The sequence below is a fragment of the Lemur catta genome, chromosome 1 (genome assembly GCF_020740605.2).
Source record: "Lemur catta isolate mLemCat1 chromosome 1, mLemCat1.pri, whole genome shotgun sequence".
Classification (NCBI taxonomy): Eukaryota; Metazoa; Chordata; class Mammalia; order Primates; family Lemuridae; genus Lemur; species Lemur catta.
Window position 1 is genome coordinate 271,590,731 of NC_059128.1, and position 13,697 is coordinate 271,604,427.

General features: G+C 39.6%; 1 protein-coding gene across 2 annotated transcripts in view; it reads left to right on the forward strand.

Annotated features, from left to right (window-relative positions):
* Positions 1-436: 436 nt before the first annotated feature.
* Positions 437-13,697, forward strand: part of MAP3K7CL (MAP3K7 C-terminal like) — a 43,164-nt gene continuing 29,903 nt past the window's right edge. The window contains exons 1-2 of one of the 2 annotated variants that reach the window (XM_045540514.1): positions 437-659; positions 3,016-3,124. In XM_045540514.1, the coding sequence (XP_045396470.1) occupies positions 3,055-3,124 (70 nt within the window). In that variant the 5' untranslated portion in view covers positions 437-659; positions 3,016-3,054. Of the gene's footprint in view, positions 660-3,015; positions 3,125-13,697 lie in introns of those variants that run through there. The other variant, XM_045540517.1, reaches the window with a different exon arrangement.

Sequence of the window (13,697 nt, forward strand, 5' to 3'; positions counted from 1 at the left end):
GGTCGCATTTGTAGAATGGATCAAGTCATCAAGTCCAACACGGGCTCAACCTCAAACCTCACGTTCTTAACCGGGATCATCGCTGCTATCATCTGAGAGTTGGCTTGTGGCCTGTCCAAGTTGGCTGGATCTAGCTGACCTGATTGGAGTGGCCGACATTTTTGCTGACTGGAGTCATGCTATCTTTGCCAGTTTGCTGGAATAGACACAGACACCGATTGGGTCATGCTGAAGACATTCCTGTCTTGTGAAGCAAGTCTGTTTGTATTTTAGGTTTGCCAGGACTAATGAATTAAAACATTTGGACTCTCCACAACTTGCTGTTTATCAATGTCTCTGACAGGAGGAGGGTTTTCTTTTGCTCTTGCTTTTTCTAGAAGCATGACAACATCCTGGCTGTTAGAGGGAGAGGCAAGGGAAGGAAAGAGGGGTTGTGGAGGGAAGCGGAACAGGGAGGTCCCGTGGGACGCTGGGGTCTGGGGCAGAGCAGGTAGCAGCGTGCCACCCTGACAGCTGTCTCTGCTCCTCAGATTGTCAGGGGCTGCTATGCAGCAGGTGCAGCCTGGTCTCTCACTGACTCTCTACTCCACAAAGGCAACGACTGGCCAAGGCAGTGGCTGGCCCTGGGTTACACAAGTGCAGACACTCAACTAAGTGAGGTAAGCCAACAGGTGTGAAAAGCGAACTTAATGCTCAGAGCACCAGCAACTTAACCAAAGCTCTGTTACAGCCTGCAGCCGAGAGAAGGAATCAGTGGTCCGTTTCCCCAGGCGGTGTGATGAAAAGGCAAGTTGGTTTAGGGGCTCTTGTGGTGGATGTCGTGTGGAACTCAAAGTCCACCCAACCTTGCCACCATCCTTGTGGAGGCAGACAGATGTTCTCCACTGTGCGGAGGGAAGGGACGGTAATTAGCGGTGTTTATCAATTCCATTTCCCGTAGCTGGGAACCTTACCAGAGAGTTCTTTACAAAATCCTGGAGGCAGATTTCGACCTCTTGTGCCTTATTTCTTGGTGCAGGAAAGTGTTGGGAGAATTAGCCAAAAGAGAAGTGCAGGTTTCCATCCTTAGATGTTAAAGTGGTTTGGTGGTTGCACAACGCATAACAGTAAAGCTTTTCCTTTTGACTAAAACTTTAAGGGAATTTTAATTGTTTGTTCTGTTAAATGTGAGACAATCCGTGCTATTCTCCAGGAACAGGTGGCTAACAAAACACTCGATTCTAAGCAGATGGGACTGGATATAAGTGTGTCAGGGTTATGATAAAACAAATCCTGAGTCAAGTAACAGCAATTTTATATTACCATTTTCTTAAATTAAATGTTTCATGTTACTATTTCTTTCTAACTTAGAATTACATGACGTGGATAGTGGTGAGCTTTTGGTTCATTGCTATTTGTAGTGTTAAATGAATGGACCAGATATGATTTTAACTGGATGGTAAATAATTGCTGTTTTTTCTGCCAAGCTATATACTAGGTGTTTAATATAAGCCTGTTCTCTGTTCATATACTGGAAAGATGATTCTATATGTATACATGTCTAAATATACATGTATATGTGCATTAACTTTAGCTCTACAAATAATTTCAAAAACAAAATTCACTGTTCTGGACACTATTTTTAGATAGAGAAAAGTTATGGGAAAGAGAAACCTTGCTATGAGAAAATGTCCTGCTAAAGCAGTTCCCAGAATCTCCCTGAGGATGGCTGAAGAGATTATTTATATTATGCCATATTTAGAGACATTTTCCTCAAAATATCATTCAGGTTTTTTGGTTTACTGTCTACATTAGGAGGAAAATAGAGGGTTTAGGGAAGGCAAGACTAAAAATAGGAAAGTTAAATATGTGTATGTTTAAACAACAAAGATATGTATTTATAACAAAATCTTTTTCTAGTCCCTGTGAACATTACATTATTAAATATCTTAGCTAAATTGTATTTGGGCCAAATTCTCTTATTATAACAAAGCAATATTCTTGCCCATCCCATCTATCTGTAACATGTTTTTTCATTCATTCTAATATCTTAGTTTATTATTTAAATGATAATTTAATAGATGGAGTAGAACATCAATAGGATTTTTCGAGTTTTGTCTTTTGCTTGTATCATACATTGTTAAGATGTGCAACCTTAGAAATGTTTGATAGATTTACAGGTAGTTAATCAGATATTTAAAGTACATAATATTTGTAATATAACTATTAGTTTTACAAACATAAAGTATTAATATTTATAATGTAATTAAATGGTATTTGATATTATTTAAATGATTCTATGATATTCATTCTTTACCATTATAAGATCAATAATTCAGATTTAATTTAGGCCTTTGAGCATGAAAAGCTAGTCTGATCTGAAGCCGTATGTTACCCTATTAAGACTATATCTCTTTTTATCCCCCTCAATTAAAAATAAAACACTATATATAACTTTGAAGGGCCAGGATTGAACTGGTCAGCATGAAAGGATACTGAAAAAGTGAGGCAGGTAGAGATTTTTGTCACATTTCATTCATTCTGGATGTATATTGAAAAGCAATTTTTTGAATAAGTCAGAAAAAAATTTTGTATATGGAGCACGTGAAGAGGAAATGAAAGCTCAGAAAAAGTTTTTTTTTATTTGTTTATTTGGTTTTTTTTTTAAGAGATGGGGTCTTGCTCTGTCACCCAGGCTGGAGTGCAGTGGTGTGATCACAGCTCACTGCAGCTTTGAACTCCTTGGCTCAAGGGATCCTTCCACCTCAGCCTCTCAAGTAGCTGGGACTAATGGTGTGCACCATTATGCATGGCTAATTTTTAAATTTTTTTGTAGAGATGGGGTCTTGCTATGTTGCCCAGGCTGGCCTCAAACTTCTTCCCTTAAGCGATCCTCCCACCTTGATCTCCCAAAGCACTGGGATTACAGGCACGAGCCACCATGCCTGGTCTAGGAGTACCTTTAAATTAAGAAGGCAGTGCTTACAGAGGGATGATGCTGGGCAAAGTGACAATGGCTCTCTCTTGTCCTCACAGCTGGAAGACCCAGGAGAAGACCAAGGCTCAGGTGCCCACATGATCAGCACCGCCAGGGTACCTGCAGATAAGCCTGTACGCATCGCCTTTAGCCTCAATGACGCCTCAGGTATACTCTGCTCTGGGAGAAAGGGCTGCCTCCTTCATGCCCCAGCTTTCTGTCATCTTTTCTAATTCCGCACCCCTGTGGAAAATTTAAACTTGCATGTTTGCATGACCCGATGATGGGGAGTGTGGTATTTCACCATGCATTGTTAGGTGGTGGCTTCCAGGAACACCTCTGGTCTTGCTTTCCCCCACCTTCACCTTGAATCCTCTGGTTGTTTTAGCTCATCCCCCCTGCCTCCTGCCATTTTAGGTGTCTTTTAGAATAAAATTCATTGAACTATAACAATTTCTAACAATAGAAAAGCGCGTTATTGTTAAAAGTGCATGAGGAAACGTTTATTAAGAGCTGGCAGTTGGTGAGGTAATATAAAAATATCACTGTCCCAGCTCCAGCAGCCTAAGTTCGAAATGCTAGTTTCTCACTGGTGCTCCCACACTTCCGGGGAAATAAACAAACTTCAGCAGGAGTGATGAATGAGACAGGTGAGGAGGAGCCTCTCGAAATAGTAAGGTCTGAGGTGAGGCTGCCATACTTGGAGCCTTTCGTCATGGCTCCCCTCGGTGACCTCTTAACACACATATTGAATTACACCACCTTTGAACAAAGGACCTCGTGTGGCAGGAGGTCACAGTGGTGAGGAAAGGAAGGCTTGGCTCTCTTCCACTGGCGTTGCCCATTGCTCTTAGTTTAGCGCATCTGTTAAAATCACATGCTTAAACAACATTACCATCTACACCTTAGGTCTTTTGAGGTCTCTTGTTCTCTCTCTTCCCCTCCCCTACAATGCCCATGTCGGGGTGATGCTTTAAAAGGCAATGATTGAAAAGGGACAGGATCATTCCAAAATAATGCAAAGTAAAGAGCTAGAGCTAGACTCTGTGAAGTCTGATGTTACACAGCTGATACAGGTTTGGGGTTACTCTACCAGGTGATTATAGAGGTGACACATTTACACTGGAGTTTCCCAGACTGTGTAGCCCGCATTGGAGGATGTATTTCATAGTAGGAAGAGGTGAAGCCTTGGCTCTTCATGATCTATTTTTCTAACACTCTTCCCATGACCTATTGTTGAACTATGTCCCCACTCAGGGTCACTCTGAAAGACAGTGGTAAGGGGAAATCCTCCTAACAGGCAAATCGATCCACCCCAATATAGAAATGACAACTGCCATTAATTGTACTTCTTTATTGTATTAGGCATTCACGTATATTATTTCTGATCCTTAAAACAGTCATGTAATATAAGCATTAATGTTCCCTATGTGCAAAGACAGAGGTTGAGGTTCAGAGATATACAGTTAGTAAGTAATGGAGTTATGATCTAAACTCAGAGCCCTAGATTTGGAAGTCCGAACTTGCTCCATAATTCCATGCTGCTTCTCTAAAAGGAGAAAGGAAAGCCCCTCCTGTTTTTATGCATTTCATAAATGCAAGATTTCAAGGAATAGTCAGTGCTTGAGCAGCTAGCTCTCAACACACATATATGCAAACCTGAAATCCAGGGAGAAAGAAGATGTATCATTTCCTTTTTTTTTTTTTTTTTTTGCTCATGCCCTATATGAGTAGAATAAGTCTTATTATAATCAAAATCCTTACAAAGAAAATTTCGGTATATAAAGCCCATTTATCTCAGGCAGTACATCATAATTTTGGACCAAATAAATGTACCATTCCCTTGTCAACATTTTAGCAGAATTTATGTACAGAAAAGACACACAGAGTGGTGGATCTCCATCTTTGGGCTGCATGAATAGATTCTTTCATGAAGTACAAGATGAACACCTTGTAATTAATTTGCCACCATCCTTTGAATGCTCTTTGTACCTGACTGGGAGCTCACATGTGTTTTTCCTCTATCAGTTTAGATTGATTTGTGCCAGTCACTTTCTCTTCTCTTTCCAATGTCTCAAGAACGCCCCTTTTGAAATTCATTGTTTTTAATAGGTAGCTTCAAAAGGGGTTATAATTTAAGTAATTCCTACCCTCAAGCCCCACAAGGAGAAGCTTATGAAGGCTTATGAAAAAATCTACCAAAAATTAATTATTTTTATCTTACAATCAGTGTGTCTCTGTAACTATAGAAAGGGCACCCAACTGGAGAATCTAAGGCAGGAGCTGGGGTTCAGTGTTTTTCAACCTTGCCTGATTAAAATAACCATCTGGGAGCACCCATACATGTTCCAAGGCCCCACTCCTGTATATTCTGATTCAGGAGACCCATTATTTCTCTTTTTTTTTCTTTTATTTTTTATTTTGGAGTATTATGGGGATACAAACGCTTTGGTTACATAAACTACCTTTGTACCACCTGACACCATTACTTTTCTAAGATGAGAAATGCAAGATTTCAAGGAATAGTCAGGACCCAGGACTCTGTATTTTTGCACACACATGAGGTTGTGAGTACACAAAAAGCACTTTGCAGATATTTGGGGACACTCCTTCTGAATTCTTGAATGAGGAGCATGTGGAGTGTCACCCAGAGCAACACTTGCCATCACACAAGCCGTGCATGCCTTTTGAATTCCAGTGCGTGTGGCCTGCAGACCACACATTTAGGGGGAAAACAAAGGAAAACATCCTAGACTTTCACAGTAAATGAGGAATCTAAGGAGGGCTTTTGGGGAGCAATTCCACATTGTTGGATTTATTGTTGATGAATAAGCAGAGTCCATGAGAAAAGGAGATATCTTTGCTTGTGAATGTTGCCATGTTCGTTTTTTATAAGCCTAGTCTAGTGCTCATTTCCTCCAGTCATTTTAGGACTATATATTCCTGAGATGTTCTAGCATAGAGGTTAAGAACACAGGGCTTTGGAGTCAGAGAGCTGTAATTTCTAGATCCATCTTTGTATAATCTTGGATGAGGCGTTCAGCATTGCTGAAAGTCAGTTTCCCATAAAGGTGTGCATAGTAGTAACTCACCGGATTGCAATAAGAATGAAATGACACTTTATAGGTAAAGTATTGGCAAAGTGATTGATACAAATTAAGCATTCAATTTATCCATGTAGTTATGATATTAATAATTGATTTTGGAGTAACAAGGCAAATGTAAACCACTAAGGAATTGTGTGTCCCACTTATATATCACACTGCTACTTGATTTCAAGGTGGCTTTTACGATGTAACTGACATGTAACTATTTAAGGACTAGTTATCCAGTTAGTGGATTGTGGGTGTCCTACTTCTCCTCTGATCAGTTAGCTGACCTTTATTGGGTTTTTGTGTTTCCAGCATTCTGCCAAAGGTGGTAGATGAACAAAGGGATATGCAAGAGAAGAGAACAGTATGATCTTTCCCATGAACTTTATAAGGCAAAGAGATTTGGAAAAAAGTCTGTGCCACCCAGATATTTGGTAACAGCTTCTAGGAAGAGGGGATAGTCAAACTGGGCTTGAAAGCAGGTAGGGTATATAGGGGCAATACAGGAAAGGTGTCATTTCTGGGTCCCAGGTACAAAAAAGGGAGATTCATATCTTTTAACCAGTTTTCTTTCTTTTCACTCCAAACAGAAAACATGAACAAAATCAAGGAGTCAGAGCATGATGTGTTCAGAAAATACTAAAAACTCTATTGGAGCAGAGGTCTGAATGGTGGGATAGTAACATGGTATCTGCTGAGCCCTGCTTTGAGCCAGGCATTATGGTGGAGGTTACCTAGAACCCCTGTGTAGATAGCAGTAGGCTAGAGTTACCAAGTCAATCATGAAAGTTCAGCAAAAGAGTTTGGACTTGATCAGAAGCAACCGAGTGTCAAAAGTCCTTAAGCATGGTAATAAAATGATGAAACTGTTAAAATTTTGGTGGAATAGTCTGGGATATGGAGAGATGAGAAAATGGAAGAGGTTTTTTATAATGGTATAGAGACAAAGCAGTGAGAACCTAGACTAGAGAATCAAATGGGATGACTGGATTCAGAGTACATTTTGAAGGAATGGGTAAAAGGAGTTGGTGACAGACTGGCCCTGGTAGACGGGGAGTTGGTCAATAGCTTAGTGATAGTAGAATAACCCACAAGACTGCACATAGACAGACCATGGACCTCCAGGGGCTTAAATAAAGGAAGCAAAGTTTTTGGAAAAAAATAATAGCCCTTTAAAATATAATCACCATTTCTAGCCTATCCTCAGAGCCCTTCAATAAGTAACACTGGGATAATTGTAATTCCAAGAGGTAGCAATACCTGCCTTTAATAAGTTTATGGCATGATTGGTATTGCTTCTAAATTGGGAATTCCAAAGTGTTAACTTTCTAAAATGGGACTTTTACACAATTAGTTGTCTTAATAGAAAATGTATAGAAGAGAAATATGAATCCCACTTCTTGGATTGTTAGAGAATCACTGGCCCTTCTCCAATCTGAGAGAATTTAGAGTTGGATGGACATTAAGATTTCACGTTAATTACTTGAGGGTTTTCTTTATCTTCAGCTGAGCTAAAATCTGTCACACTCTCATGTAAATTTAGACCTTGGCTTTGGCATTTTCTCTCTCTCTTTTTTAAAGTTTTTAGTTTTCATTTAGAAAGAGTCAACAATTCTGGTATTGACTCAAGCTGGTAGCTTTTTAACATTTTGTTTTAAAAAATTCTTTCAAGCTATTAGAAGTTTTCATATCTGGACATAAATTAATCGTATGACTTTTAGTTAAAAAAAATCCAGGACTCATTCTACTGGTGTCTCTTTTAAAAAATACAATTTTCTTCTCAAATATTAGAGTGTTTTGTGTGGCAGTGGGAATTACATTGCCTAGCCAAAATAGCCATCCTCGAACCTAATTTATTATAAGAAAGCGGGGTATAGCGTGAACGTCTTTTTGTGTACACGTGTAAAACTGGCTCTCAGCAAAATTGTGATGTGGGTGAAGTGTCTCTTGTCATTGTTCTCTTTCTTCAATTTTCCTACCTTTGGTATTATTTCCCCTGCCCTCCTCAGAGTCCAAAGGTTTCTGGTAATCTCTTCTCTCCACACTCTTAATCCTTGTTGTCTGGAATGAATCTGGAAAATCTCTTCCACACTAAGCTATAAATGAACATTGAGGTTTGCCTTTTTCTTTCTCTTTGGGATTTTTTTTTTCTTATTAATGGGGGACTCAATAGGAATTCAAAAGGTAAAGTTTTCACTGGGATTTTAGACACCAGGCAAGTTGGTATGGATGGCGTTTGGGAGAAACAGTGGCTGAGGCAGCCATTTGGCACTCTCTCAAGTCACCTTCTGTCCCATCCGGACCCTACCATTAAAGTTCCCTCAGCATACAGTTGACAACTCCTCAGTGGCACGGTGTGAGATGGTGTCTCCTATATTTACATTCCTGATGGAGCACAGATTTGAGAATCATAGTAGAAACTTAATTATCAAATACTTACAACATCAATAATATTAAATACAATACCGATAATCACTTGGAGTTAATTATTCTGGTATCAGATGGGGATTCTTTGACATACAATAGGATCTGTTGTTGCTTAAGGCTGTAAAGAAAGGCCATAAAGTGGGGGGAGGGGATGGAGGTATGACTACATGGTGAGTGCCAGGCGCATTGTCTGGAGAATGGACACGCTTGGGACTCTGACTCAGGGGGATGGGCGGGACATGGACAATGTATATGACCTGAACTTATGTACTCCCATGATGAGCTGAAATAAAAAAAAAAAAAAGGCCATAAAGGAAGCGAACGTTTATTACAGAGTATTTACGAGCTTTTACTTGTATCTTCTCCTCAATTTAATGTTGGCAGCAACCCCACAGGAAGGTGTTATTCTACCCATTTTAACAGATGTGGAAATATTGGCTAAGGGAGCTGAAATAACTTGCTGCAAACCAAGTGGCTAATAAATAGTAGAAAGGGTTTTTAAAGCCAGGTCCTCAGGGCTGTTTTTACTTCATTACCCATTTAGAGGCAGGGACCATGTAATAGTAAGTGAAAGCATGATCGTTCCTGGCAGAAAATAGCTTCCCAGGAAGTGGGCATGGGGGATGAGGCAGGAAGGTTGCTTCTGGTATGTTCTGGTAGCAGAGAAGAACAGGAGGGGTAAATTTTATTTGGTGGTGTGCTGAGGGGTAAATATACTTCCAATAGGCTCCTTGTCGAAGCAGATGTTTTTGGGAGACTATGTTACAAGCTAAGTCAGTCAAAATATTCTGACATTAAGATAAATCTCTAAGATTCACAAAATGGTAGCTACAATACTAGTGACTAGACAAGTGTTTCCAAGAAACATAAAATCTGTCCTTAAACTGAATCAGGTCTCTCTTTGCAGAGAAACATCATTCAGTCTATTGATGCATGATCTTGTTTGCGTGATCACTTTAGGTATTGGTTAAGGTAACGTGTTTATTAGGAATAAAGAATTGACAACGTGCTAAGTGTCATACCAAATCTCTGCCTTTATCCATATCTGTATTCATATCCACACCCACCTCTATAGCTATACTTTTAATCTTATGGGCCCTGAAAATCCAATGTATATTAAAGAATTCCCATCTCTAGTGTTTGATAAGAAGGAAGCAAACTTTAAAAAAGCATCTGATGTCTCAAAATTATTTGATGCTCTAACAAAAACCAAGGTACCTAGAAATTAAATTTTTTGGATATATTAGGAATGTGGATTGGCAGCCTTATATGATTTATTTTATTTTTCTTCTTATTCTTCTTTCAAAAGACAGGGTGGTCTTGCTTTGTTGCCTGAGCATGAGGGCAGTACATGATCATAGCTCACTGCAATCTCAAACTCCTGGGCTCAAGTGATCTTTCTGCCTCAGCCTCTTAAGTAGCTGGGACTACAGGTGCGCATCACCACACCTGGCTAATTTTTCTATTTTTTGTAGAGATGGGGTCTTGCTATGTTGCTCAGGCTGGTCTTGAACTCCTGATCTCAAGTAATCCTCCCGCCTTGACCTCCCAAAGTGTTAGGATTATAGGCATGAGCCATTGTGCCCAGCCTATTTATTTTATTTCTAATTTTATTTCTAAAAATAAAATATTAATCTTGATTTAGATTTAAAATGAAAGTACTCAAAGAATTTTCATACATAAGTTAAATTTTTTTACAGTCTTTCATATAGAAAGTGTTTGTTTTGATAGGGAAGTAAAGAAAAAATTCTTCTTAAATTCAGATTTAGATGAAGAGAATAAGTCCACAAGACCTGAGGTTATGGCTATACCAGGAAAATCTCCCTTAACTGGCAGGGGGAGGACTAAGTAATTAGAGCCAGTGACTTTGACATGTTATGTCCTCTTTGTATTATTCAGATAATGAAGAATAATACTGCTAACCCCAGCTAGAACTACTACTGCTACTACTGCTACTACTGCACACACACACACACACACACACACACACACACAGTTGCCTCATCTTCATATTACCCCTGTGGTCAGGTTTATGGTGAAAAGGAATGAAAAGTAAGCTTACTTATATTAAGCATTTATTGTTATTACTGGTTATTTCCTAGGTGCTGGCCTTTAGGTTAAGTAATTGACATATGCATTCCTTTATCAATAGCACGTGTCTGAGATAGGTAATACCTGCCCATTTTGCAGAGGAGAAAACCGACTCTCAAAGAGATTACACCAATTGTTCATATTCACCAACTAAAAAGTGGTCAACCCGAGGTTGAAATGCAAGTCTGTGTCTTACTGAATGCTGCACCCACCTGCTGTGTATTTAGCGATGGGAACCTTCACGGGCAATCACTTCCCAGGAAAGTTTTTGTATGAGCCTCAGTACGCGGAAGCCACTGCCCAAACTCACTTGCCTCATAAGTGTCAATTTGTCCCCAGTACCCTGCAGGGCAGCCTCCAGGGCACCAGTACTCAGAGGACATATTGCAGGCAGCAGCAGCTATATAATTTGCAGGGCATGGTGCAAAACGAAAACACAGGGCTCCTCTTTCAAAAATTATTAAGAAATTCAGGACACTACAGTAGAGCATTAACCAAGTGTGGGGCCTGTCTGGACGAAGGGCGCTGTGTGACCACACAGGTCTCATGCCCATGAAGCCAGCTTTGACTGCAGGAAGTACAGACAGATTCAGAGGATCATGGGCAGGGCTGCCTCTTGTGTTCTGGGTGGGGAATGGGGTGGGTTTGGGAATGTCCCATGAGCATGGCTTCCCTCTCTCTCTTGAGGTTTTCTCCCCTAGGTGGAAACCTAAACTCTTTCCAGCAAGGATTTAGGGTTTCCCAGACTAGACCCAGTTATGTCTATGATGGTGAGCACAGTGGGAGAGGGAGATCATTGATTCCAAAGACCAGTCAAGATGTTGTTTAGCACAGTGGTTCTCAAATGCTCATCTGTGGACCTGGTCTGACTTTGATGAAGTTTTTTACCTCTCTGATATAAAAATGAAAGAAATACGGACATGGGTTTTTGGCTGTGTATTTGTTTTTGTCTATAAAGCTAAATTTATCCAATATAACAACCACTCCTTTATTCTAAGATTATGTTTGTCTTACGATTTTGGTGTTAAAATATTCTCTCTGTCATAAAGAGATAGTAATGATACACAGTAGTATTTTTTTTTTTTTTGAGAGAGAGAGAAGATTGTAATTTGTTTGAGGTCTTATAACTAACAAATATCTGGATCAAGGGACTAATTGAATCACACAGTAGTTGTTTTTGAATCATCTTCACTAGCTAAATAAAAAGACACTCTAAGGCATGGTCCCTTATATTTTGGGGAGAATTTTACTGGTTCACGAAATATAAATCTGGGAACCATGGACCCGAAAGTGAAGAGAAGCAGAGTGACATAGTGGAGAGAGCCCTGGGCTGGGGGACACACCTTAGTTTTACACGGCCACTAATTGTGAAGTCTTGGGCAGCTCCCGCCCCTTCTTAGCGACCTCGTCCTTAGCTCTGCTCTGAGGGGACTGGACCAGATGACTGCTTAAACCTCTTTCAGTGCTAGTATTCTCTGATAACTCTGATTGCAGCTCTCACTGATAAATCACAGTGAGGATTTGGATTACAGACCCAATGTGTCCCATTTATCCAGGTCATCAATTCAGGTTAAAACACAGAGAAGAAAGCTTAAGAGAATCTGCAAACAAAATAATCACAAAAACAACCCAACAGCTGCTAAATAAGTGCTGCGATGAGCCCATTGTAAAACACACCATGGTATGTCATAATGCTTGGGATACCAATAAGAGAGTTCTATCTTAAGGACCATTGGCTTAGTCACGTTGTGTTTGCCAAACAGGCAGTGAACATCTGTTTATTTAAAAAAAATTCCTCTTTAATTCTTTCCTTTATATTTCATCCTTTAAAAAATTCCTTAGGATACATTTTGCTTGGTCCATTAAGCCCACAGTGCTATATTGAAGAGGAAGCTTTCAAATTACTTCCGAATGCATTAAAAAATATGATAAAGTGATTTGCCAATTTAGCATAGAGTTTCAGTCCCTGCCTTGCACATAATAGGCATTCCATAAATACTTGGTAAATAAATTTTAATAAAAATGTGCTCGTACTATGATTTTTGTCCCATTATAAATATATCTAGCAACTGTTTTCTCTTTTTTAAAAAAAAATGTAAATTTGCTAAGGGGTCTCTTGCTCGGCTACTGTACAGTCTACTTTGTGCTTCTGAAATTGTCCAAATAAACTTAACTGCTCTCAGGAACTCTGATCCAGTATCACTGTCAAAATGTTTTACAACGATTCGGCCAAATGTTTGTGGAACAGCTGTGCTACTAGTCTGCCTGAGTCATTTTCCTTCTTTCCTTTTGGCCCAATCCTGTGATTCATCATCCTGCTTTTAGAATATTTGCCTATTTTTAACACCAGTCAAAGAAGGCAGCCACTGTTTGAAAGTAAACACACCACACATCAACTTGGGGCAGCTTTGTAAGCAGCCTCGCAAGCCCTGAAATTTCTGGCTAGTTGGGATGCCAGCGAAACCAGATGGCATCGAGCAGTGAAATACAGGCCTGGCTCTCAGACTTGGTAGTCTCCGTACATCTGTCTTTGGTTTGCTTGTTTCTGCTGCTATTTCCTGCTTGGCTTAATCCAACTTGATCCGTCCTTTAACAAAAAAGTCTTACTTTTTTATTTTGCTCTCTAAAACATCCACTGTATGTTGGTATCTATGTTAATCAATTAGACTTTTATTTCTACCCAAGGAGTCCAATCTTAAGCCTTCCTTTATCTGCAAAATTATGAGTATGGTCACATATGACGCAGCATGGTGTGACTATAAACGATGTAGATTTTTACAACAGGCCTCATTAGTTCTGGGTCATATCAGTTATTTGCTATTTACATTACCATACTAAAGTCAATGAATAACCTTATTTTTCTTTTTTATAATTACACAGGAAGGAGTGTGACTTCACAGGAGCAAGGTAGATTAAGTCTCAGGAAGCCTTGGGTTCCATTCCTGGCTGTCTCTTAGAATTCTAGAATGTCCTATCTGCTCTTATACTTCACAGAAGTGGTTTCTCTTTCCAACAGGTGCCTGCTCGCCTATAATTATTAGTGTTGGGAAGCCAAAATATAATATGCTTCTATTTACCTGTGCCAAGTCATTCTGGCTTTGGACCCAATGAGCTAAAATAATCATGGTGTC